The 26,303-nt window shown below is 52.4% G+C and overlaps 1 protein-coding gene across 1 annotated transcript in view; it reads left to right on the top strand.

The window, feature by feature from the left end:
* Positions 1-2,561: 2,561 nt before the first annotated feature.
* CFAP100 (cilia and flagella associated protein 100) overlaps positions 2,562-26,303 on the top strand; it is a 48,707-nt gene continuing 24,965 nt past the window's right edge. The window contains 4 exon segments of the mRNA XM_068558456.1: positions 2,562-2,606; positions 3,729-3,838; positions 10,484-10,561; positions 24,759-24,859. Of these exon segments, the coding sequence (XP_068414557.1) occupies positions 3,790-3,838; positions 10,484-10,561; positions 24,759-24,859 (228 nt within the window). The 5' untranslated portion in view covers positions 2,562-2,606; positions 3,729-3,789.

The raw sequence follows: 26,303 nt of genomic DNA, 5'->3' as shown, positions 1-26,303 counted from the left end.
TGACTGCACAGAGCAGCAAAATGCTCTGTTCCAGGGATGCCTGCTAGGAGGCCAGCCCCGAATTGAGTCTTGAGAAATGTAGTGTTAGCGAGCAGGACCCTGTAGGGGCTTCCTGGGACAACACCCCCCTCCCCATGTCCTCCACCTGCCTCTTGTCTGTACAAAAACTTTACCCAAAGAATATATTTAATCAGAGAAATGAGAAAATGCGGAAAGAAAGGAAAACAGTCAAGCAAGACAAAACAATGATGGTTTAGCCATTAAACAAAGTCAGGGACTTTTAGTTCCTCCTCAAGGGCTATAGATACTATTCTGAGCCATGTCCCTTGGGCTGTTTTGCAGATACTGAAGCCCCCACCAGGTGGAAGAAGTTAACTGCTGCCCACAAGCAGGTAGACGCAGACCAGCTGGAACCAGAAGGTTGATGATGCCGACTCCCGGTTACCTCACCACCAGCCAATCAGAAGGATGTCCACGAGCTGACCACGCCCCCACAGCCCTCTCCTCAGCACGTAGCCCCTTCCTCTTTTCCCTATAGAATCTCCGAGCAAAACCTGGGGAGTGGGGAGCTGGTTCCTTGGGACGTGAGTCCACCATCTCCCCAGGATTGCCGGCTTCCTCAATAAAGCCATCTCTCCTTTTACCCAACACTTGTCTCTCACTATTGGATTCTTGAGCGGCAAGCAGCTGAACCTGAGTTTGGTAACAGTAGGAGTTTGACAGGAGAATAAAGGTCATTCCAAGGAAAGGGGTGAATAGAAGCATAGGCACAGAGTCGGTTTTGCGGGAGTGACCTGAGACCTGGCGCCATGGAAACACACCAGCTCCTGTCCTCAGGCTGGACCACCTGTACCTCTGACACCCCTCCTGGGCTGGGGGCCCCCATCTTAGGAGTCCCCACTTCCCACCTTAGAAGCTCTCTCTCCCACCTCTCTTGCAGTCAGGGTGGAGGTGGGACCCTTAGGCTCCTGCCTATGAGACATGAAGCGTGGGCAGGTGACCCAGGTTCTGAAGATCAGAATCACACAACAGGACCTCCATCACAGCCAAGGGGCCTCCCCCAGGACACACCTGCAGCCGGCTTTGGGCTCGCTCCTGGTCACACCATCTCTCAGCCTGGCTCCCACCCCCTGCAGATTCGGGGAGCCTCCCTGCCCTTTTCCCCTTTAACTGGCTCCTGTTGATTTCTGTTTCTGTTCCCAAGAGCTCTGACTGCCACACCTTCTTCAAGGAGGAAAATAAGCTCACGTGTTGTTAACAAGGGATTGGCTTTTCTCCTTTCGGGTTGCCTATTTTCCAGATTCCTAAAGTCTCCTTAGAACAGGGGTTGCTTGAGATGAACCCTCGCAGAACCCTGTGCTCTGCTAGCTCAGTCGCTGGTTAACAGAGCCTGTTGTGGCTTCTGGACCCCAAACTCAGTGGCCAGCTCTTTCTTCCGTGGCTCTGACAGCTAGGAGGGAGGCCGGGCTGCAGAGTCAGGCAGCAGCTGGATCAGTAGGGCTGTGAGAGTCCTGGGGGTGGGGGAGACGCTTGTCTGCTCAGGGCACCCGACACCAGCTGCTGTAACATATACTCCCCCATACATATGTGAGTGTGCACACACACACAAGTCCCATGTGTGGCTTAACACAATAGAACCTCCTTCCTGCCTGGTACGAAGAACACTGTGGTTACTGCCTGTTGGGTCCCACTCCTCCAGGGGTGATCCAGGGATTCTCGCTCCTTCCACCGGCGGGTTCCCCCCCTCCCACTCGTGGAACTGGTCTCCCCACCCACTCATCCTGCCTTGGGCAGACCCAGGAGCCGCTGGGACTCTCAATGGCACTACAGTACTGGCCTGCAGACTGTCCAGAGGACCCCAGAGGGCCCTACATGCCCTTGTCAGTCTATAAATCCCCGAGATGCGTGGGCAGAAATGGTGGCCACGGTCAGATCTCAAGGAGGGGCCTCCTGCTGTTTTGGAGGGAAAGGGGGCCTTCAGCCGGGAAGGCAGAGGGCAGACCCTGGTGCCCGTGGCCACAACAGCTGGTGAATCTGGGCGATTTAACAGGGATCCCTCCCTCTTTTTACTGACAGATTTGTCACTCTGCCTTTATTTTATGTCTCATGCACCCTCTGGAGCGGTGGTTCTCCAACCTGAGCCAGCACCACAATCACCTCCTGGAGGGCTTGTTACAGCCCAGATTGCCGGGCCCCGCCGCCCCCATAGCTTCTGCTTCGGCCCGGCAGAACATCTGCTTTTCTAACGAGTTCCCAGCATGTGTGATGCTGCCGCCCGGTACCACACTTTTAAGAGCTGCCCCTCTAGAAAGTGAGGTCCACTCCGCAGGAAGGACCAGGTATATTTTTGTACCACGAGCAACCTGGTGCACGGTGAAAAAATGAATCAGAGAATGAAGGAAAATGAGCAGAAGCGGGGCGGAATGGTGAAGACCGAGAAAGGAAAGAAACCTGGGCCAGGCGCTTCCTCTGAGCTGCGCAGCCCCCGTGCGGCTCGTGGGCAGCAGGGCCCCCGCAGCCTTTGCGACGTCACAGCCCCGCCTGCCGGGAGAATGGTTGCCATGGCGACGTAAACCGAAGGCCCGGGCTCGGGGAGCCGAGACCAGGTGCGCAGAGGCCTCGGAGCGAGGGTGGCCGTGCGGAGCCCGTGAGTGCGTGCTGGACCCGCGCTGGGGGCGCGCGGGGTCGGGGCGGAGTGTGTGCGGGGTGGGGGGGGTCCGGGGGCGCGCGGGGTCGGAGCGGAGTGTGTGCCAGGGGCCGGGGGCGCGCGGGGTCGAAGCTGAGTGTGTGCGGGGGCGGTGGCGGGGGCGCACGGGGTCGGAGCGCAGTGTGGGCCGGGGGCCGGGGGCGCGCGGGGGCGGGGCGGAGTGTGTGCGGGGGCGGGGGCGCGCGGGGGCGGGGCGGAGTGTGTGCGGGGGGGGGGGCTGGGGGCGCGCGGGGTCGGAGGCAGACACCTCGGGCGCCCGTCCAACCCCCGTTGCAACGCTCTCCCCCTTCCTTGCCCGTACTTTACTGGCCTTATCACATACCCAGCCATCTGGCCACCCTTCTTGCCTCCAGGCCCGGGCACCCTTGCCGTAGGCCCGACGGCCCAGACGGGGGTGTGGGGGGCCCCGGGGGGGCCCTGCCTTGCCCGAGTACACGGTTCCTTTCGTGGAGGCTGCAGCCGGAATGTGGCTGGAAGGGTGCAAGCTTTGGAGTCAAGGAATCTTGGGCTGGAGTCCCAGCCTGGGCCCTTCCTGGCTGTGTGACTTTGGACAGCTTGCTGCTTTGCCTCCGCCTCTGCAAAATGCACACTCGTTCAGTACATAGTTAAGAAGCGCCGTGGCGGGGCCAGACGCTTGATGAGCCACGAATCAGTGCCTCACCCCGTCCTCATGGATCTTACGTTCTAGGGGGAGCTAGGCAATCAACTGATTGTTAAAGGGGTAAATCAAATATTGGTAACTGGTCAAATGGGAGTGGATGGGGTGTTGAGAAGATGCTTCTCCGGAGCGGTGACGCTTGAGCTCAGGTCTGGGTGTGGGGGAGGCCTGATCTGGGAACAGAAAGACTAGGTAGGGCGGCTGGAACCGAGCCAAGGAGGGGAGCGAGGTCGGAAGGCGAGGAGCTGCAGGTGTGGGCCTCGTGGCGCGCTCTCAGCGAGCGCTGCTGTTCTCAGCCAACCCTCGCGTGGGGCGGGGACTGGGGGCGGGCCCAGCTGGCTCAGGCCGCGTCTCTCTCCCCAGGTTGGAATCTGCTTTAGCCAGTGGCAAGCTTCTCTCGGTGAGCGCTTCCTCCTTCGCCCGGATGTCCAAGGTCCTGCCTCCTGTGGTCTCCAAGGGCATAAGTTTCAACAGTAAGTTCTGGGCTGGGGTGGGCTCTCTCAGCGTCAAAGGCAGCCTTGGGGGCCTGGGCGGTGAGGTCTAGATGTAATCAAGGGCCACAGTGAGTCTAAATCAGGCCGTGAACCAGAAATCACGGGTTTGCCAGGTTCCCTAGAAACTGCATGTTTTATTTCCTAGGGCCACTGTAACAAAGCCCCGCCCCAGGCCGGGGGCTTAAATAACAGAAGTGTGTCTTTTCACAGTTCTGGGGCCCAGAAGTCCATAATCAAGGTGTCGTGGGCAGGGCTGGTTCCTTTCTGCGGCCGTGAGGCGGCGACTCTGTCCTATGCTGTCTCCCGGCTTCTGGGGGTTTGCTGGCGATCTTTGGGGTTCTTGGGCTTGTAGGAGCATCAGCTCGGTGTGTACCTTCATCTTCACTTGGCGTTCTACGTGTGTGTGTTCCAGATGTCCCCTTTTTCTTGAGGACGGGAGTCATACGGTATTAGGCACCCACACTAGCCCAGCATGACTTCGTCTTAGTTACAGCTGCAGCCACCCTGTTTCTGAACAGGCTCACATTCTGAGGTCCTGGGAGTTAGGATTTCAGATATTCAAAAGCATTAATTTTGGGGGGGCACAATGCACCCCAAAACAGGCTTTGAGGAAGGTGCCGCCGTGGAGGTGGGGCTCTCGGCTTTCCGCAGCGCCGGCCCCCGTGTGAAGCCCCTCCCCCTCTGGAGGCACACGTGCGTGGCCAGGTGCTCCTGCTGAGGGGCACCTGAGAGGCCGCCGGGGCTGAGGGGGCGGGAAGGACAACACGTCCACTGTCTGCGCGCTGTGCATGCCTTCCGCTTTTGGTTTAATTTTCCTGTGGTTCGGATTCAAAAGTGTGTCGATAGCCCCCCCCCCCTTGTGAAAAGCCCTACCTGCCTCCCGACGTGGCGGCTGCCATGTCTCTGTCTCCTTCCACGCGTGACATCCGCCACGCTCACGCCTTGTGCACGTGCAAGCAAATGCACACAGAGACGGCCTGTCCTTTCTCACACAAACGGCCACACAGCAGCAACGCTCCCTGGGCCTTGCTTCCCGTTAACCCAGGCGTCGTGGAGACTGTGCCTTATCACAACGTCGAGCTCCCTTACACCTTCAGTGCTTGCAGCAAATAGCGACCCCACGTGTGCAGGTAGCATAATTCTTTAACCAGTTCGCTGTCGGTGGGCTGCTGTCAGCAGCGGTCGCGCTTTTACACCGTGTGCTCTGCCTCTCTCACTTACTCTGCTCCGTAGTAAATTGAAAAATGAAGGCTGAAATGGTGTTACCAAAAAAAAAAAAAATAGCTTTGCAATGTTTACAGATAACAAATTAAATGCACGCACCCAAAACAATGCAGCACAGTGGCGCTCTCACAAGACAATTGAAAGCTTATAAACTATGCTGATTGACTCTATGGTACCAGGGGCTGGTTAGATGGCGGGCACCCTGTGACCCTCAAGATTCTGTGATCGTACCCGTGGAGGTGACAAGCAAACAGGAGGCCTCCCTGAGCTGGGTGGCCTGGTCTGGGTTGAGGGTCTGTGCATTAGGGAGGAAACCAGGCCAGGCCGGCACGGCCAAGCCGACAGACCCAGGGCATCGGCAGTCTGGGCTGGGCAGGGGTGCTGAGCAAGGCGGGTGAGGGAAGTCGATCTGGGTGAGGGTGTGTCGACTGGGGCTCAAGCCAGGAAGACTGCTGAGCCTGGCATCCTGGGTTCAGCCACAGGAGCTGGCGACCACAGTGGGGGCCAGGAAGACTCTGAGCCCTCTGGGGGGGAGGGGCTTGGGGACACTGAGCTCCGAGTCTGGGCCAGGTGCAGATGGGGCGTCTGGACCCCAGCCGCAGCCAGAGGCCGCGGGCAGGGGCACTGGAGTCCGACACACCTGTTTGCTCGGGTCACCTCGGTCAGCCTCAGCTGCCTCATCTGTGGAGTAGGAGCAGCCTGTCTTCCCGAGGGCTGCCGTGGGGGGAGGGCTGGGCACACGTGCAGCTCTGTCAACAGTAGGCGCATCCATATTGCTTGTGCAGTGTCTGCGCCGTTGCTGTTAGCACGCCCACCGCCCGTCCTCCAGGGCCTGGGCTGCCATCTGCATGCGCGGGGCCAGAGTTGGACGAGATGCTGCAGGCTGCTGGACGAAGGGTGGCCGGGGGCGTGGGCAAGGACTTAGCTGGGATGGAACACGGAGGGGAGTGGGCTCTGGGTTTGTTCCTCGTTCGCATGTGCTTAGTAAGTGCCGGCTGTGTGTGGGCATGCGTCCTAGGCCCTGGGGCCTCAGAGGTGAGTAGCGCGGTTGGAGTTGCCCGTCCTGGGACTGAGGTTGGGGCGAGGGACACAGACGCTGGGAATCGGGGAATCATTCTATATCTGCAGCAGCCGAGGGGGTGGGGAGGCCTCTGGGAGGAAGCGACATTCGACACCTGTGGGTCACTGTCCTGAAGGATGAACGTGCGCGGAAGGGTGTCCTAGGCAGTGGCGAGCCCAGCAGAGGCCCTGACGGGGGAATGAGCGTGAGGGCTGGCGGAAGAGACAGGAGGCCAGTGTGGACCAGCGTGTAGGGCCTTGTGAGCGTAGGGGGACCGCTGGGCTCCGTGGGGATGACGGCGAGGGTTTGAGCAGGACACGGCCCAGTGTCTGGGTTTTATGACTCTGTGGCTGGGGTGCCATTCCGTCCCCCTTGGGCAGGGGGCCACTGGCCACGGCTCCCTCGAGACCCTGGGCAAGGCCTGGCCCTGGCACAGAGGGCAGAGGATGCCTGGTGGGACCTTGGCCTGGCAGAGCGGCCGGCAATGCCAGAGTGGGCCCCAGGCTCCGCAGTCGGGGCTGGCGGGGGCAGGGCTGCAGGACCCCAGTGCAGAGCCCCTTCCGGGGGACGTGGCCTGCAGCTGGTCCCGCATCTCTGGGGATCCTCGCGGGGGCGGGGCCTGGGGGCCGTCCCTGGAGCGGCGAGTGTATTTCCCGTGTGGGTGGGGGGAGGGGGCAGCTGGGCGGTGTCATTCCTGCTGAGGCCTCGCTCTCGGGCCTGCGCGCTCCGCCAGTGCGTGTGCACGTGCCTTCCCCGGCCACTGCTGACCCTGGGCATGGGGGCCGGCTTCAGTCGTTGACTTTGGCGGTTTAGGAGCCTGGTTTTAAGTGACCCAACCTTCATCTGGGGAGCTGCAAGATCGGGCCGGGTGTGAGCACAGCTACTCTGTGCCAGGCTGGGGTGCAGAGGTCGAGGACAGGAGGCGTCGCCTGCTCTCGGAGAGTTTGGGGGCCAGTGATAGGCAGCTCTCCTCTCCGTGCTCGTCCCGTTCGCGCCACTGGCCGCCTGTGCTGCTGGGACAGACCGGGCACGGTCCCCTGCCCAGAAGGCCCTCCCCCTGGGGCTCCCTTCAGGAGTTTATTCAGCGTGAGCCCCCTCAGTGAGCCCCGTGTGCCGTTCAATCATGGGGCGGCTGCACCTTCCCCATGCTCCTCCTCGCTTTGCCCTGCTTCATTCCCTCCTTAGCACGTACCCCGACCTGCCTGGCCTTTCCTTACTTACCTTGTTTATCTCTCTCCCCGGTAGAGTGTCGGCTCCCTGAGGGCAGGGGCTGCTCTGTACCTCTTATGCTGCGGCGTCTCCACAACCAGGCACCTAAAAAGCCTTCAGTAAAATTCTGTTAGGCTGCACGCTTTCCCCAAAGACCAGGAGCTTTCATCACTGCCTTTCAACACCGTGCTGAGGTTCACCAGGGCATTTAGACAAGGAAGAGAAGTAAAAGGGCTTCAGATGGGGAAGGAAGAAGGGAAACTCTCTGTTCACAGATGAAATGATCCGATATGTAGAGAATCCCCAAGAATCCCCAAGAAAGCTATTTGTGCTAATAGATGAATTTAGCAACATTGCAGGGTACAAGATCAACACTCAAAAATTAGTAGTGTTTCTATACACCAGCAGTGCACCATCCAACATGGAAATTAAGGGGCAGTTCCATCCACACTGGCATCTAAAAGAACAAAATATCTGTCATGGGAGGTGACCCAGCAGGAAGACCTGGGAGTCACTCTCTCCACACAAACGAGTATTGAGCAGGCAGGAACTTGTCAGAACCCCAGACAGGAGCTCCGCAGCTTCCGGGAGAGAAGTAGATGAAGAGGCTGGGAGATTCTGGTGAACTTTGGCATTTGGTGGAGGGGAGGGTGGCCTGAGTTCCCGCCGTGGCTTGTGGGTGCCAGGGTGGACAACAAGGACCTTGTCGTCCCAAATTGGGGCTGTGTGTTTGATTGCTGAGGGGCCACACAGAGGCTGGTCATTATTTCAACCCCACAAGCTGGCGTCACTTCCCTGCCATGTCTGTCGGGGGATTTAGAAACGGGGCCCCTTCCCCGGCTTTGGGAGCCAGACACTTAAGGAAAGCTTTGATGAGAGGTTAATATCCAAAATACACAAAGAACTTAACAGACATTGAAGTCTGTTAAGTCTTGGGCAAAGAACTTAACAGACATTTCTCCACAGAAGAGGTACAGATGGCCAACGAGCACACAACAAGCAGCGACACGTCATTAGCAGGGGCTCCCCGCTTCCCTCCTCTTGGGCTGTGGGCGTGGCTGCTTTGGCTGCCCCCATGCCCCACTGAGCCCAGGCTGGCGGGGGAGCTGGTGGCCGGGGTGGAGTTGCCTGCAGGGGAAGGGTGGGCATCTCGTGACTTTCCTGTACCCGCGGGCTGTGAGGGAACACTCACGCCTCCACGTTGTCCTTCGTTTGTGCCAGTTCCTCAGCGGCTTCCACTGGGTACCAGGACGGCTGTGGACCGAGCCAGCCTCATGAGGTTGGGATTCAGGGGTGGAAGGCAGAGGGAGCAACAGGTGACTCGGGTGCTTTCAGAGAGGAAGACGGGAGCTGAGAGAGAAGCAAATTCACACTGTCGGGTGTGGGGGGAGTCGGGGAGCCCCTCTGTGCAAAGGCCCTGGGGCAGGAACCGTTCGTCCTGTGTGAGGCGCCCAGGGAGGCTGGGTGGCTGAAGTGCGGGGGGCAGGGGACGAGGCAGAGCGGCTCAGCGAGCACCACCCGGGGCTTGATCTGGGCAGCCGCCCTCCACGTGCACGTCCATTTAACCGCCCACATCCACGCCCTGTGCCCACGGAATGACACACCAGCAGTCACCACACCTCTCTCTACTGAGGGCTCATTCTGTTCCCAGTGTTCGCTTTTCCCTCCGGCGCGGCAGTCGACACCTGTGTGTGATTCCCACGCGTCTCTGGGATAAACTAGAAAGGGGATGGCGGGTCAGAGGGCCAGGCACAGGACCCAGGCTGGCCGCTCGGAACAGCACCCAGAAAGCAGAGCTCAGGGCGGCGCCGGGGGTGGCCGGAGGACGCCTGCAATGCGCCCCTCGTTCTCTGGTTCTGCCAGAGGGGAGAGTGGAGCCGGGGGCTGCCGGGCAGCACCTGCCTATCTTGAGGGTCTCGCCCAGCTCCCTGTGGAGCCCCAGCCCAAGGATGGGGAGGGCCTGACCCCATTCACAGCCCCGTCGGGAAGCCCAGATCCACGCCTTTCTCTCGTGGCACCTGGGCCATGGGCGTTTCCAGAGGGCAGCACTGCCCAGGGGTTCGGGGCCGGCGGGCGTCGGGCCTGTGACGTCCCCGCTCGGCCTCGGGTGTCACCCAACTCTCGCGTCTCGTCTCCTCGGTTCCTGAGGAGCAGCACGGGTCTCCCGAGCTTTGGGGACTGGACGTGGCGACCGGTGTGGAGCTGAGCCCGGGGAGGCGCCGGGCGGTGTGAGCTGCCGTCCTCCCACGGGAGAGAGGGCGGCCAGGCCCGGCAGGCGCGGCGGAGACCCCGGGGAGAAGCCGGCCGGACGGAGGCAGGACGTGGGAAGGGCGGGCGTGTGGGCGCGGGCCCCGGTGGCGGGAAGGGCACGTCGAGGGCAAGCACGGAGCGCCCACAGCGGGCTGGGCCTCGGGGGTCAAGCAGGGCCTGGGGGGCAGCGGGAGGCTGGTGAGGGGCAGGTGCTGAGGGGAGCAGGAGGGGGCACGGGGGCAGGTCTAGGGGAAGCCTGAGGCACCGATTTTGCTGAGCTGCAGGCGCCTGCAGGACCTTCCGGGGATGCCTGGCGAGCAGAGGAGCTTTGGGGGATTCAGTGCTGATGTGGGAGCGTCATTCCGACAGACCAGCAGGTCCCTCTCCCCCTCCTCATCCCCTTGGCCCCAGGCAGTCGCTTTGCTGCCCGCCTGCCGCTGGGGCTGTGGTGTCAGCGGACAAGAGAGCAGCGGGCAGGGGCTCTCCACGTCTTCCGCTGCAGCCCTTGGAAGCCCTGGGAGGCTCGCAGCCAAAGGGCTGGCTGGGTGGGCATCAAAGGCTTAGGGCCCGTGGCCTCCGTGAAAAACGGTCCCGCTCTGCCCTTAGGAGCAAAGGGAGGGGTGCCAAAGGGGACGCACAAGACACCTTCTGTGCGCCAGGCACGTGTGCTAGGGATTGTGGCCATTCTCTTGCACAGTTCTCACAGCCTCCTGGCAAAGTCAGCATAATCCTCTCCAATGTGGAAACTGAGGGTCAGCTGGTAGGGGAGACCCTGGGGCTGGAGTCCTAGTATCTGGGGTCTCCCCAGCCTCACGCTGTGTTCACAGTTGTACCAAGCCAATGAGTCATTTGCTGTGGCCCTCACTTTTGTGTCTCCTCAGAGAAGAGCCCGGAATCCATGGACAATAGTTCTTCTTCAGTCATTGAAGAAAAAAAGAAACATGCGAAAAAAACCAAAGGTAATTCTGCAGCTGGGAGCTGAAGTCCCAGTTGGTGGGAGGCAGACTCTCCCTCAGCCCCCAGATGCCTTCAGACCTAGTTTTTAGTGTGAAGGACAGAGAGAAATGCTTCTGTTTCCATTCAGAATTGGGTTACTGAAACATGAAATAATAGGAACATAAACCACAAAGTAGGGTTTATTTTTCATCCTGTAATGAGAAACGTGGGAGGCAGACCAGGGCTCCATGGAGCTCCACCAACGGCAGTTCTACAAAATCTTCCAGGTGACCAGGTCCCAAGTCTTTCTGATCCACCATCTTTATTTTCAGGCCTTTCAACCATAAGGTTGTCACATGGTCACAAAATGGCTGTGGCAGCTCCAGCCATCACATCTGATTCCAGACAGGGAGAAGGAGCAAAGGGAAGGGCAAAATTGCCCACCTGCTAACTCAGATCTTGGGAAGACCTCTTCCCCAGAAGCCCCACCCAGCAGTTTCTGCCTACACTTCATTGGTTATGGGGCCATCAGTGTCTGCAAGGGAGTCTGAGAAGTGTAGCTTTTCAATGAGGCACATGATTGCCACCTGTTAGGAGAAGGAAGAGGAGGCAGCTGGCTGCATGTGCCTCATCCTCTGAGCCCCTGCTGTGTCCTCCACGCCTTGGCTTCCTGGACTCCCTCCTGGTTCCTTCGCTGTCCCCACCCCCAACCCAGCCTTACAGGCCAGTCTGATCCTTCTGCAGAGATGTGCAGATGTGAACATTTTCCCTGAGCCTGCCCTTGCCAGGCCGAGCTCCCACCCTGGGGCCAAGCTTCCCAGTCTACCCTGCCGCAACCCCATTTCCTCTTTGTTTTAGTTATCAAAATCCAAACCTGCCCAGAAGTAGAGACTGAAGTCCAATGAACTTGTGTGCTCATAGCCAGATTGGAAGCAGACAAGATTTTGCCACGTTTGCTTCATCTATCGTTTTTCTCTTTTTCTTTTTTGTCTTTGCCAGAATATTTTACTTTTTTTAATTTATTTTTTTTTATTGAAGTATAGTTGATTTACAATGTTGTGTTAATTTCTGCTGTACAGCAAAGGACCCAGTTATACACATATATACATTTTTTAAAATATTCTTTTCCACTCTGGCTTATCCCAGGATATGGAATATAGTTCTCTGTGCTATACAGTAGGACCTTGTTGTTTATCCATTCTATATATAATAGTTTGCATCTACTAACCCCAAGCTCCCAGTCCATCCCTCCCCCATACCCCCTCCCCCTTGGCAACCACAAGTCTGATCTCTATGTCTGTGGTCCGTTTCTGTTTCGTAGAGAGGTTCATTTGTGGCATATATTAGATTCCACATATAAGTGATATCATATGGTATTTGCCTTTCTCTTTCTGACTTCACTTATCGTGATGATCTCTAGATGCATCCACGTTGCTGCAGATTTTGCCAGAATATTTTAAAGTAAATTCCAGACACGTCATTTCATCCGTGCAGTGTGCATTTTTCAAATGTAGGGATCTTTTCTTACAAGCCCATAAGCAGTTAACCAGGCCATCGTCAGATTTACCCAATTGTCTCAGAAACGTCTTCCCATAGAACACTTATTCTAATCAGGAGTCAGATGAGATCTGAGCATCTTCGGTCTCTTTGAATCAAGCTGAGCCCCTTTCCACGTCCTTTCATTTTCTGTGCTTGTAGAGAAATGGCGTTAATTATCCTATAGAACGTCCCCGAGACAAAACGTGTCTGTTCGCTTCCTGGTGGTGTCACTGAAGCTGTTTCTCTGGGCCGCCCATTTCCTTTGGCTGGACATTAACCCAGGATACTTGATAGGATCCATGTTCCCGTGTCCGCAGACTCCTTCCTGGGTGGGCTCTGTGCTTTCAGCTGTCTCGTGGTGGGCCACCCGGTGACCTGCGGGTTCAGGTGTGACAGCCTGACCCTGCGTCGCACATCCCACCAGCCATTCACCCGACAGTTTCTTCTACCCGTGATGCTTGCACTGAACTGAACTGAACGTTACATTAAGGGTCAGGGGTGCACATTGTGGTTTGTCTTTGTTTCTTCACTGAGGTATCATTCATATACAGTGAAATGCACAAATCTCAAGGCTGCAGTTCGATAAGTTTTGATAAATGTGTACAATTTTGTGTCCAAACTCCACCCCATTCACCATCTAGAACTTTTCCATCCATTCCCCCAAGGACAGCCATGTTCTGCTATCACCATGGAATCCTCTTATCTGCTCTTGACCCTTGTGCAAGTGAAATCACACCCTGTGCTCTTTTGCTTCCAGCTTCTTTCTCCAGCATCACATCTGACATGCACGTAGCAGGAGTCCTTCGCTGTTGTGGTGCGTATTCTGCTGTGTACATACGCCAGCAATGTGTGTATTCTTCTACAGGTGAACATTTAGGTTGTTTCCAGTTTTTAGCTACTCCAAATGATACTGCTGCGAACATTCTTTTTTTTTAAAATTTTTACTGGAGTATAGTTGATTTACAATGTTGTGCTGGTTTTAGGTGTACAGAAAAGTGAATCAGTTATACATATACATATATCCACTCTTTTAGATTCTTTTCCCATACAGGCCATTACAGAGTATTGAGTATAGTTCCCTGTGCTATACAGTAGGTCCTTATTAGTTATCTATTTTATATGTAGTAGAGTGTATATGTCAATCCCAATCTCCCAATTTATCCCTCCCCCCACCTTACCAGCTGGTAACCATATGTTTTGTTTTCTACATCTGTAGCTCTATTTCTGTTTTGTAGATAAGTTCATTTGTACCCTTTTTTTAGGTTCCACATATAAGCGATATATGATATTTGCCTTTTTCTATCTGACTTACTTCACTCAGTATGACAATCTCTAGTTGCATCCATGTTGCTGCAAATAGCATTATTTCATTCCTTTTTATGGTTGAGTAATATTCCATTGTATATATGTACCACATCTTCTTTACCCATTCCTCTGTTAATGGACATTTAGGTTGTTTCCATGTCCTGGCTATTGTAAGTAGTGCGGCAATGAACACTGGAGTGCATATATCTTTTAGAATTATGGTTTTCTCCACATATATGCCCAGGCATGGGATTGCTGGGTCATATGGTAACTCTATTTTTAGTTTTTTAAGGAACCTCCATACTGTTCTCCATAGTGGCTGCACCAATTTATTGATACATTCCCACCAACAGTGTAGGAGGGTTCTGTTTTCTCCACACCCTCTCCAGCATTTATTGTTTGTAGATTTTTTGATGATGGCCATTCTGACCGGTGTGAGGCGATACCTCATGGTAGTTTTGATTTGTATTTCTCTAATGATTAGTGATGTTGAGCATCTTTTCATGTGCTTGTTGGCCATCTGTATGTCTTCTTTGGAGAAATGTCGATTTAGATCTTCCGTCCATTTTTTGATTGGTTTTTTTTTTTTTTGATATTGCTCTGCATGAGCTGTTTGTATATTTTAGAGATTAATCCCTTGTCGGTCGCTTCGTTTGCAAATATTTTCTCCCATTCTGAGGGTTGTTTTTTCGTTTTGTTTATGGTTTCCTTTGCTGTGCAAAAGCTTTTAATTAGGTCCCATTAATTTATTTTTGTTTTAATTTTTATTACTCTAGGAGGTGGATCGAAAAAGATATTGCTGTGATTTATGTCAAAGAGGGTTCTGCCTGTGTTTTCCTCTAAGAGTTTTATAGTATCCGCCTTACCTTTAGGTCTTTAATCCAGTTTGAGTTTATTTTTGTGTATGGTGTTAGGGAGTGTTCTAATTTCATTCTTTAACCTGCAGCTGTCCAGTTTTCCCAGCACCACTTATTGAAGAGGCTGTCTTTTCTCTATTGTATATTCTTGCCTCCTCTGTCATAGTTTAGATGACCGCATGTGTGTGGGTTTATCTCTGGGCTTTCTATCCTGTTCCACTGATCTATATTTCTGTTTTTGTGCCAGTACCATACTGTTTTGATGACTGTAGCTTTGTAGTATATTCTAAATTTAGGGAGCCTGATTCCTCTAGCTCCGTTTTTCTTTCTCAAGATTGCTTTGGCTATTTGTGGTCTTTTGTGTTTCCATACAAATTATAAAATTTTTGGTCTAATTCTGTGAAAAACGCTATTAATAATTTGATAGGGATTGCATTGAATCTGTAGATTGCTTTGGGTAGTATAGTCATTTTCGCAATATTGATTCTTCCAATCCCAGAACATGGTATAGCTCTCCATCTGTTTGTGTCATCTTTTATTTCTTTCATCAGTATCTTATAGTTTTCTGAGTACGGGTCTTTTGCCTCCTTAGGTACGTTTATTCCTAGGTATTTTATTCTTTTTGATGCGATGGTAAATGGGATTGTTTTCTTGATTTCTCTTGCTGATCTTTCGTTGTTAGTGAAAATGACTATACTACCCAAAGCAGTGATATTGGTCTGTAATTTTCTTTTTTTGTGATATCTTTGTCTGGTTTTGGTATCAGGGTGATGGTGGCCTCGTGGAATGATCTTGGGAGTGTTCCTTCCTCTGCAATTTTTTGAAAGAGTTTCAGAAGGATAGGTGTTAACTTTTCTGTAGATGTTTGATAGAATTCTCCTGTGGAGACATCTGGTCCTGGACTTCGTTTTTTGGAAGATTTTTAATCACAGTTTCAATTTCATTACTTGTGATTGGTCTGTTCATATTTTTTATTTCTTCCTGGTGCAGCCTTGGAAGGTTGTACCTTTCTAAGAATTTGTCCGTTTCTTCCAGCTTGTCCATTTTATTGGCATAGAGTTGCTTGTAGTAGTCTCTTATGATCCTTTGTACTTCTGTGGTGTCCGTTGTAACTTCTCCTTTTTCATTGCTAATTTCATTGATTTGAGTCTTCTCTCTTTTTTTCTTGATGAGTCTGGCTAAAGTTTGTTCAATTTTGTAAATCTTCTCAGAGAACCAGATTTTAGTTTCATTGATCTTTGCTATTGTTTTCTTTGTCTCTATTTCATTTATTTTTGCTCTGATCTTTATGATTCCTTTCCTTCTACTAACTTTGGGTTTTGTTTGTTCTTCTTTCTCTAGTTGCTTTAGGTGTAAGGTTAGGTTGTTTGTTTGAGATTTTTCTTGTTTTCTTAAGGTAAGATTGTATTGCTATAATACTTCCCTTTAGAACCTGCTTTTGCTGCGTCCCATAGGTTTCGGATCATTGTGTTTTCTTTGTCATTTGTCTCTAGGTATTTTTAAATCTCCTCTTTGATTTATTTAGTGATCCATTGGTTATTTAGTTAAACATATTGTTTAGCCTCCAGGTGTTTGTGTTTTTTACAATTTTTTTTTCTGTAATTGATTTCTAATCTCACAGTGTTGTGGTCAGAAAAGATGCTTGATATGATTTCAGTTTTCTTAAATTTACCGAGGTTTGATTTGTGACCCAAGATATGATCTGTCCTGGAGAATGTTCCGTGTGCACTTGAGAAGAAAGTGTAATCTGCTGCTTTTGGATGGAATGTCCTGGAAATATCAGTTAAGTCTGTCTGGCCTAATGTGTCATTTAAGGCTTGTGTTTCCTTATTAATTTTCTGTCCAGATGATCTGTCCATTGGTGTAAGTGGGGTGTTAAAGTCACATATCATTATGGTGTTACTGTCGATTTCACCTTTTATGGCTGTTAGCATTTGCCTTACATATTGAGGTGCTCCTATGTTGGGTGCATATATGTTTACAGTTTTTATGTCTTCTTCTTGGGTTGATCCCTTGATCATTATGTAGTGTCCTTCCTTGTCTCTTATAACAATCTTTATTTTAAAGTCTATTTTATCTGATATGATTATTGCTACTCCAGTTTTTTTTTGATTCCCATTTGCATGGAATATCTTTTTCCATTCCCTCACTTTCAGTCTCTGTGTGTCTCTCCAGATCTGAAGTGAGTCTCCTGTAGACAGCATTTATATGGGTCTTGTTTTTGTATCCATTCAGCGAGCCTGCGTCTTTCAGTTGGAGCATTTAATCCATTTACATAAGAGGTAATTATCGATACGTATGTTCCTATTGCCATTTTCTTAATTGTTTTGGGTTTGTTTTTGTAGGTCTTTTTTCTTCCCTTCCTCTTTTGTTCTTTTGTAGTTTGATGACCATCTTTAGTGTTGTGTTTGGGTTGCTTTTTGTTTTTTCTTTCTTTTTCTTAAAAAAATAAATTTATTTATTTATTTATTTATTTATTTTTGGCTGCATTGGGTCTTCATTGCTGCATGCGGGGTTTCTCTAGTTGCGGCGAGCAGGGGCTACTCTTCATTGTGGTGTGCGGGCTTCTCATTGCGGTGGCTTCTCTTGTGGAGCATGGACTCTAGGCGTGCAGGCTTCAGTAGTTGCGGCACGTACTCAGTAATTGTGGCACGCAGGCTGTAGAGGGCTGGCTCAGTAGTTGTGGCGCACGGGCTTAGTTGCTCCACGGCATGTGGGATCTTCCCGGACCAGGGATCAAACCCACGTCCCCTGCATTGGCAGGCAGATTCTTAACCACTGTGCCACCGGGGAAGTCCCTGCTTTTCTTTTTTTTGTGTGTGTCTATTGTAGTTTTTTGGTTTGCATTTCCCATGAACAGTATGTTATATACAAGTGTGTTTTAAGTTGCTGGTCTCTTAATTTCAAATGCAATTCCCATTTCCTGCATTTGTACTCTCCTCTTCTCATGGTTGCTGGTTTTGATATCATACTTGTGTATGGATGATTTCCTGCTTTTACTGTATGTTTGCCTTTACCAGTGAGCTTTCCCATTTGTGCTTTTCTTGTTTCTACTTGTGGCTTCTTTTTTTTCCCCTCCTGCCTAGAAAAGTTCCTTTAGCATTTATTGTAAAGCTGGTTTGGTGTGCTGAATTCTCTTAGCTTTTGCTTATCTGTGAAGCTTTTGATTTCTCTGTTGAATCTGAATGAGTGCCTTGCTGGGTAGAGTAATCTTGGTTGTATGTTTTTTCTCTTTCATCACTTTAAATATATCCTGCCACTCCCTTCTGGCTGCAGAGTTTACGCTGAAAAATCAGCTGATAACCTTATGGGGATTCCCTTGTATGTTATTTGTTGCTTTTCCCTTGTTGCTTTTAATACTTTTCTTGGTATTTAATTTTTGTTAGTTTGATTAATGTGTATCTTGGCATGTTCCTCCTTGGGTTTATCCTGTATGGGACTCTCTATGCTTCCTGGACTTGGGTGACTATTTCCTTTCCCATGTTAGGGAAGTTTTTGACTATAATCTCTTCAAGTATTTTCTCGGGCCCTTTCTCTTTTCTAGTTCTTCTGGGAGCCCTATAATTCGAATGTTGGTGCATTTAATGTTGTCCCAGAGGTCTCTGAGACTGTCCTCATTTCTTTTCTTTTTCTTTCTTTTTTTAAAATTTATTTATTTATTTATTTATTTATTTATTTATTTATTTATGGCTGAGTTGGGTCTTTGTTGCTGGGCGTGGGGTTTCTCTAGTTGTGGCGAGTGGGGGCTACTCTTTGTTGCGGTGCACGGGCTTCTCATTGCTGTGGCTTCTCTTGTTGCAGAGCACAGGCTCTAGGCATGCAGGCTTCAGTAGTTGTGATGCATGGGCTTCAGTAGTTGTGGCTCGTGGGCTCTAGAGCACAGGCTCAGTAGTTGTGGCGCATGGGCTTAGTTGCTCCACGGCATGTGGGATCTTCCCGGACCAAGGCTCGAACCCGTGAGCCCTGCATTGGCAGCCAGATTCTCAACCACTGCGCCACCAGGGAAGCCCTGTCCTCATTTCTTTTCATTTTTTTTCTTTTTATTCTGCTCCTCGGCAGTTATTTCCACCATTCTATCTTCCAGCTCACTTATCCGTTCTTCTGCCTCAGTTATTCTGCTATTGATTCCTTCTATTGTATTTTCCATTTCAGCTATTGTGTTGTTCATCCATGATTGTTTGTTCTTTAGTTCTTCTAGGTTTTTATTAAACATTTCTTTTATTTTCTTGATCCGTGCCTCCATTCTATTTCCGAGATTTTGGATCATCTTTACTATCATTACTCTGAATTCTTTTTCAGGTAGATTGCCTATTTCCTCTTCATTTATTTGGTGCTGTGGGTTTTTACCTTGCTCCTTTGTCTGCAATATATTTCTCTGTTGTCTCATTTTATCTAACTTGCTGTGTTTGAGGTCTCCTTTCCACAGGCTGCAGGATTGTAGTTCCTCTTGCTTCTGGTGTCTGCCACCTAGTGGGTGAGGTTGGTCCAGAGGCTTGTGCCATTATCCCCTTGATAGAGGGTTTGATTGGTGTTGTGGTGACCAGAGCCTGCCCTAGATATTGAGCGGCGCCTCCCCTGGGTTCTGTGGTTGTCACTGCCCTGTCAGGGGTGGGGTCTGCTCCCTAGTTATTGGAGTAGAGGCCCCCAGATCTGTTTCTGAGCTGTGTTTCTGATCTCCGGTGTGAGGTAGGCAGGACTGGAGCGCTCCCACTGGGAGAGAAGCCGGAGTTTTCCTTCACTGGAGCTGTTCACCTGTGAATGTGCTCTATTGTGTCCCCTTTTGCCCGTTGTATGGGCTCACAGAGTACACTGTTGTTGGCACTGCTCTCGGTTCTGCCTTAACTGTGGGCGTGCTGGCAGTTGGCCCTGGTGACTCTCAGGTGTTGTTTTCACCAGGCCACCTGCACAGATCCAGTGAGGTCAGGTCCCAGGACTGCAGTAGTCGTGCATCTGGACCTGTTGTGGGAGCTATGGGGGCAGCTCAGACTCTGGCCTGGCCCACCCCCCATGTGTACGTGCCTACAAAGCCCAGAGCTGCTAAAGCCAGACCCGTCCCACCTGCAGGAGCACTTGTTCTTTCACATGTTTCACAGGCGCTGAATTTAGGAAGCTGTCAGTGGAGGTGTAACGCAGCTGCGAGGAGAGCTTTCAGCTCTTCTTCCTTAGTCACATGGCCCCTGGGGCTCAGCTGTGGTTTCAGCCCCAGCCCCGCATGTGTTCCTCCCACCAGAGTCTGCTCTAGAGGTTGCCCCAGAGCCCACGAGCCGTGAGGCAGGAAGGAGCCGAGGCGGCGATGGGGGCAAGCGGGCGCCCAGGCGGGAGGGTGCTGGGGTAGCGACTGAACACGTGAGCTTGTCCAGGGGTGATGGGGGTGAGCGGGCGCCAGGTTGGGGTGGGGACGGAGGAGGTGATGGCGGGCGTGGGAGCCCTCCCTGGTACCCCGTGGAGGCAGGGGCCAGCGCGAGGCTGCTCTGGCGGCCCCGCCCCTTGCACGTGACTCAACAATGGTGCCTCTGGCGCTTCCTCTGTGAGCACCCCGGTGGCAGAGCTGCTCATCCCGTCCCCTCAGGCTGCCTCCTCACAGCCAACATCAGTCCCCTCCCTGGTCGGCTCTCCAAACCCTGCGTTCCAGCACCCAGCCCCTGTTGGCACCAGTGGACACCCTCTCAGGCTGGGGCTCGCAGGGCTGTGGCATGCACCATCTGTGTAGGTCTCACTCTGTCCTGCCTGCAACAGACCAGTTGCTGGGCTCTCCTCCGAGCCCCGAAGCTCCCCTTCTGTCCCAGCTGATCTCCCTGCGGGTGAGGGGGCTTCCCTGCATGTGGGAGCCTCTCCTCTCCTTCAGCTCCCTGCCAGGGGTGCGGGTCCCATCCCGCTTCCTCTCCTCTTCCTTTTCCCTTCTTCTTTCTTTCATCCTACCTGGTTATGGGGGGATCTTTCTTGTCCTTTTTGGTGTCCAAGGTCCTCTGCTAGTGTTCAGCAGGTGCTCTGTGAGAATTGTTCCATTTGTAGATGTATTCTTTTTTTTCCTTTTTTTAATAAATTTATTTGTTTTATTTATTTTTGGCTGGGTTTGGTCTTCGTTGCTGCGCACAGGCTTTCCCTAGTTGTGGAGAGCAGGGGCTACTCTTCGTTGCGGTGCGCGGGCTTCTCATTGCTGTGGCTTCTCTTGTTGTGGAGCACGGGCCCTAGGCGCACAGGCTTCAGTAGTTGCAGCACGCGGGCTCAGTAGTTGTGGCTCACGGGCTCTAGAGCACAGGCTCAGTAGTTGTGGCTCACGGGCTTAGTTGCTCCGTGGCATGTGGGATCTTCCCGGACCAGAGCTCGAACCCGGGTCCCCTGCATTGGCAGGCGGATTCTCAACCACTGTGCCACCAGGGAAGCACCGTAGATGTATTTTTTTAAAAATAATTTTAATTAATTCATTAATTAATTTTAATTTTTATTTTTGGCTGTGTTGGGTCTTCGTTTCTGTGCAAGGGCTTTCTCTAGTTGCGGCAAGCGGGGGCCACTCTTCATCGCGGTGCGCGGGCCTCTCACTATCGCGGCCTCTCTTGCTGCAGAGCACAAGCTCCAGACACGCAGGCTCAGTAGTTGTGGCTCACGGGCTTAGTTGCTCCGCGGCATGTGGGATCTTCCCAGACCAGGGCGCGAACCCGTGTCCCCTGCATTGGCAGGCAGATTCTCAACCACTGTGGCACCAGGGAAGCCCCGTAGATGTATCTTGATGCGTTTCTGGGGAGAGACGAACTCCACATCGTCCTACTCCTCCGCCATCTTGAGGGCCCCCCGCTGTGAACATTCTTGTGTGTGCCATTCTGGGGCTGTTTCCCCTGGGTGTATAGGGAGGAGTGGAATTGCTGGCTGGATGTTAAACTTTCGTAGCTGCCGCTGAACAATCTTCCAGAGCGACTGTAGCAGTTCACAGCCCACCAACAGGTGTGAGGGTTCCAGTTGCTCCACACCTCTCCAACACCAGGCACACATACTTCCTTTTTGTATTACCTGGTCCTTTGGGTGTGCATTAGTATCTCATGTTCCCTGTGACCAGCGAGGGCGATTACTTATGTTTATGGGGCATTGATGACTCTGTGCTGTGAAGCACCTGTTCCTCCTGCTTTCGGCCCACTTTTCTATTGGGTTGTCTGTCTCCTTATTTTAGTGATTCCTAGGAGCTCTTTACATATTCTGATTACAAATCATTCACCAGTTCTAAGTATTGCAAGTACCTTCCCCCACTGTGTGGGTTGCCTTCTCTCTCTTCGTGGTGACTTTTTTTTTTAAATTTAAATTTATTTATTTTATTTTTATTTTTGGCTGTGTTGGGTCTTCGTCTCTGTGTGAGGGCTTTCTCTAGCTGTGGCAAGCGGGGGCCACTCTTCATCGCGGTGCACAGACCTCTCGCTATTGCGGCCTCTCTTGTTGCGGAGCGTAGGCTCCAGACACGCAGGCTCAGTAGTTGTGGCTTACGGGACCAGTTGCTCCGTGGCATGTGGGATCTTCCCAGACCAGGGCTTGAACCCGTGTCCCCTGCATTAGCAGGCAGATTCTCAACCACTGCGCCACCAGGGAAGCCCCGTGGTGCCTTTTAATAAACAAAAATTTCTACTTTCGTAGTTCAATTTACCGATCACTTCCTTGTGGTTAGTACTTTTCAAGTCCTGTTTTAAAACTCTTTGCTGACCCCCAAGGGCATGAAGATATAGGTTTATTGTCTCTTCTATGCACTTTTTTTTCATTTCACAAGAATATCTACAAACCACCCCTAATTGATCTAATTGTATCCATTTTGTTTGTAGGTTTTTTGGATTTTCTACTCCATCACCTTGAGTGACATTATTTTCCCTTCCTTTCCAATCCTTACACCTTTTATTCTTTTTCTTGCCTTATGGCATCATGAGGACCCTCAATTATAACACTGCTAAGATAGGCATCCATGCCTTGTTTCCAATGTTGGGGGGAAATATTTTACCTAGCGGTTTCTTGTGGCTACACGGATCAGTTTCCCATTGCTGCTGTAACAAATTACCACAGACTCCGTGGTTTAAAACACACAAATTTATTAGGGTTCTAGAAATCTGAAGTCCAAAATGAATCTTACCGGGCTGGAATCAAGGTGCCCCCAGAGCTGGCTCCTTCTGGGGCTCCAGGGGAGAATCTGTTTCCCGCCTTTTGCAGCTTCTAGAGGCGCCTGCGCTCCTCCACCCCCGAGAGCAGCATCTTCCCGTCTCCGTGGCATCTCCCCAGCTGTGCTTCTGCTGCCCCCCCTCCTCCTGCTGCTCCAGACCTCCGTCTTATAGGGCCCCTTGTGATTATATTGGGCCCATGTGGATAATCCAGGACCATCTTCCCATCTCAGGGTCCGTGATCACATCTGCGAAATCCCCTTTCTCTATAAGGGAACACAGTCACAGGCTGGGGACTAGGGCACGGACGTCTTTGGGGGCCATGACTCAGCTCACCATACTTCCTTTGGTCAGATCAGGGATGTCTGCTTCTACTCCTAGGTTGCTAAGACTTTTATTCAAAGTAAGTTTTGAATCTTAAAAAGCACTTTTACTGCATCTATTGAAATGATCGTATACTTTTCTTCCTCATTCTGTTAATGGGGTGTAGTACATTGCTTGATGTGTAAATGTTAAACCGACTGAGTTTCTGGAACAGTCTGCCTGGAATGATCACCATTCTGGGTTTGGGGCTCGTCTTCACATCACCCATTGATTCCTTTCACGTTAGCGCTAAACATTCCCTTCTTCCCTGAATGCAGAGGCAGTTTCTGCTTCGGAAGCTGGTCTCGGCGTAGCTACTTAACGGCTGCGTGGCCTTGGGGGGCTTCTAACCTCTCGGTGCCTCTGTTTCCTCACAGGGGTCGCAGTGTTTCCCACCTCATAGGGTTGTTACGAACATTAGTCCTTGCTGACTACCGCAGTTAACCTCTTCCACAGAGACCGGCTGCACTGCCAGAAGGCAGGGTGGAACTGACACGGCCCCTGCTGACTTCCCCCCATGGGCTGGGGCAAGGAGCAGATCATTTTTCTCTATTCTTCTCAGTCTGAGCACGACTCAGTTGTTAAAACTCTTTTCTGATAGGAGCTAATTCTTACAGAAAAGTGGCAAAAAGAGTAAAAGGTTTTGTAGCGTGCCCGTATTTGGGCTTCTCTGACCCCTCCTCATGAGGGATGCAGATGAAGCGTCCTGGGCGCGTCCGGGGTCGGGATGCAGACCCCTCTCACCGGGCTGATGTGGAGGCTGCCAGGCTTCTCCACTGCAAGATCGTTTCCCTGTGGGAACTGACACATGTCTTGTGTGGAGGTGTTTTGAGACTGTCAGGGCATAACTTCATGTCCCTTTAATGGCATCCTCTTTCTGGGGGTGAGGGCGTAGAATGGGACCGACCTCCAGGAAGGCAGGTCAACCTAAGTCTCTGAAGCCTGGAAACTGCTCACAGCCCTCTAGTCTCCCTTCGGAAAATCACTCCGAGGGCCAGTCAGTGATGGCGCAGTGGAGGATTCAGGATGTCCAGGGCTGTGCCGTGGGGACCGCGTTTGCCATGCGAGTGTGCCACATGAAGCAGTGAGTTACGGTAGCCCTTAATATTTCCTTATGCTGTTCACAAAGAATTAGTAACTTTCAAGTGTTTTTTTTTTTTTTAAGGAAGGTATGGAATTATCAAAAATGTGTATTGAAAAGTATTAGGAAAAAAATACCCCTAGAAATGTTATCAGCAGTTGTTTAAAATGGAGTTCTTTTTTATATATGATATTTTCTTTTACTTTTGAGATTTTTTTTTTTTAACAATAAACCCTGTTTCTTCTAAATCAAGGGTAGTGGGGGAAGAAGCAACCATAGTTTTAAACCCTTAGTTTGGTGCCCTGGGTTCCATCTTCTCTGACACCTGTGAGCTGTGCTGTGGGAACCTCCCCCTTACTACTGGGAGGGAGGCAGCAGGATTGGGGTCCTTGGCAGCCCTCACCTCCCAGATTCCTGCCCTGCCTTCCCAGACGTCAGGCACTCTGCCCTTACCAGCTCCCAAGCCCAGCCTTCCCCTGGGAGGCTCAGGGAGACCCCTGCAAGGACAAAGCGCAGGGCTCCCCCTGCCCCCTGCAGGCAGGTGCCTCAGCCCCCGGGGCAGCTGCTTCCATCACTTACAAAGGGCAGGTGGAGCTTCTCTCCCCTATGGGCTGGGGGTTCCTGAGACTTTAAGTGACAGAGGACAGAGGGCCAGGAACGTAGCACAGGTCTGAGACACAGGAAGGTGTGTGTTCACAAGGTCTCTTTCAGATGGCAGGGACAGAAGCCCGAGTCCAAACAGGTTAAACCAGACAGGTAAGTTTACAGAGCTGGAAGGTCCAGGGGTGGACTTCAGGCACAGTTGGATCCAAGAGAACATTCGCTGCTCGCTTGTGCTTTCATGGAAGCTCCCTTGCTGGGCTGGGAGGGTGCCGGGACCCCAGAGGAGGCCCAGATCACCGGCTGGAAGAGCTGGCTTGTTTCTCCAGCGAGGCATCTCCCTCCCCAGGTTCTGCGATTGTTCCCGACCAGTCGGCTAATCCTTTCCATGTGTCCGGGGACGTGGATTTCTTCTTGCTCAGAGACCAGGAGCGGATTAAGTCTCTATCAGTGAGTACCTATCGAGGAGCAGCCTGCCCGCAGCTCCTCCCTCCCTCACACGGCCGCAGCCAGACTGCACTTTGCTCAGGTCACTCTCTCACTCTGGAATAGTCAGTGGCTCACCACTTGCGATGAAAGCAACTCGCAGCTGCCTGGCCCCAGGTCTCTTGTCCCACTGTCTTACCAGCTTCATCACCACTGTTCCTGGGCTGTTGTCAGGGTGGGGGCGTTTCTGTGGCTACAGCCTCAGCCACCATGCCTTAACTTCTGCCGTCCCCTGCATGAGATGCTGTCCCCTCCTGAGACTCTCCCTGACCTTCAAGGCCCTCGGAAACCCCCCGCGTGCTCTGACCTTGCACAGTCCCCTCTCACTGGAATTCTGGGAGGCCAGACACACACACACACACACCCACCCACACACACACACACACACACCCACACACACACCCACACCCACACACACACACACACACACACACACACCACCCCTCCCCCCCCAGGCCGGGTTTCTGGGACGCACTCTCACACGCTACAGGCAAGGCCTGCGTCCCGGGCTCCCTCATGGGCTGACTGTGTCCACCCCGACTCAGGGCTCAGCATCTGAGATTCCTTAGAGCAGTGGCTCCCTCTGTGACCCCGATCAGGACCAAGGACGCACAGGGACTTGCAGGTCCTCCAGCCCCACCCCTGTGCCTAGGATCCAGGCGGTGCCATCGGTGTTCCCCACCTCCTGCCTGGAAGGAGGAGCGACAGAGACACAGAGCTACTCTGAGTGGCGCTCGTGGCAACACGCACACACAGGACTTCCCCTTTCTCCACCAGTGCCAGCGCAACCTGGACTTTCTTCTCCCAGCCTGGCCCAGCCTCAGGGAGCCTCTGCTTTCCTTCCAAAAACCCCTGTCCCCACCTCACACTCCTCCGCCCAGCACAGCCCCCGACCTCCTCACGCTGACCCCACGCAGCTGCCCAGTGTCTTTAAATTGCAGACCTTCTGCCCCTGGAATTCTAGCGGGTGACATTTTCCCAACTTCATTGTACATGGATGTGCAGATTAGGGTCCCGCCACGGATTAGAGGTGGAATAGGTGTTGCACGCGGCAGGACCAGCAGGAAGTAGAACTTGACCAGGAGAAGCCAAATGAAGACCCACGTGAGGGCTTATCTGATCAGGCAGTCGGGGTCCTGAGCCAGCAAGATCCCCAGGGCTTGGACAGCAGGGCACTAGGCCTCGGGAAGAAGAGTCCCTCACCCCACCCTACACTGAGACCCTCCCAAGTGCAGGGCTGGGGCGGGATGCATTCCTGGGGGTGGCCGGCCAGAGGCCAGGCAGGGTGGGGAATAGGTAGGGAGGTGCAGACCCCCGCACGTGACCACGGGCTGCCCACAGTGAGTAGGGAGCTTGCAGATCAAACTCGGGATTTCGTTTCTTTTGGAAACTCCGAGGATCTGGTTTC

This window comes from Eschrichtius robustus, chromosome 12 (assembly GCF_028021215.1).
Source record: "Eschrichtius robustus isolate mEscRob2 chromosome 12, mEscRob2.pri, whole genome shotgun sequence".
Lineage (NCBI taxonomy): Eukaryota > Metazoa > Chordata > Mammalia > Artiodactyla > Eschrichtiidae > Eschrichtius > Eschrichtius robustus.
This window is presented reverse-complemented; position numbering and strand designations above follow the sequence as displayed.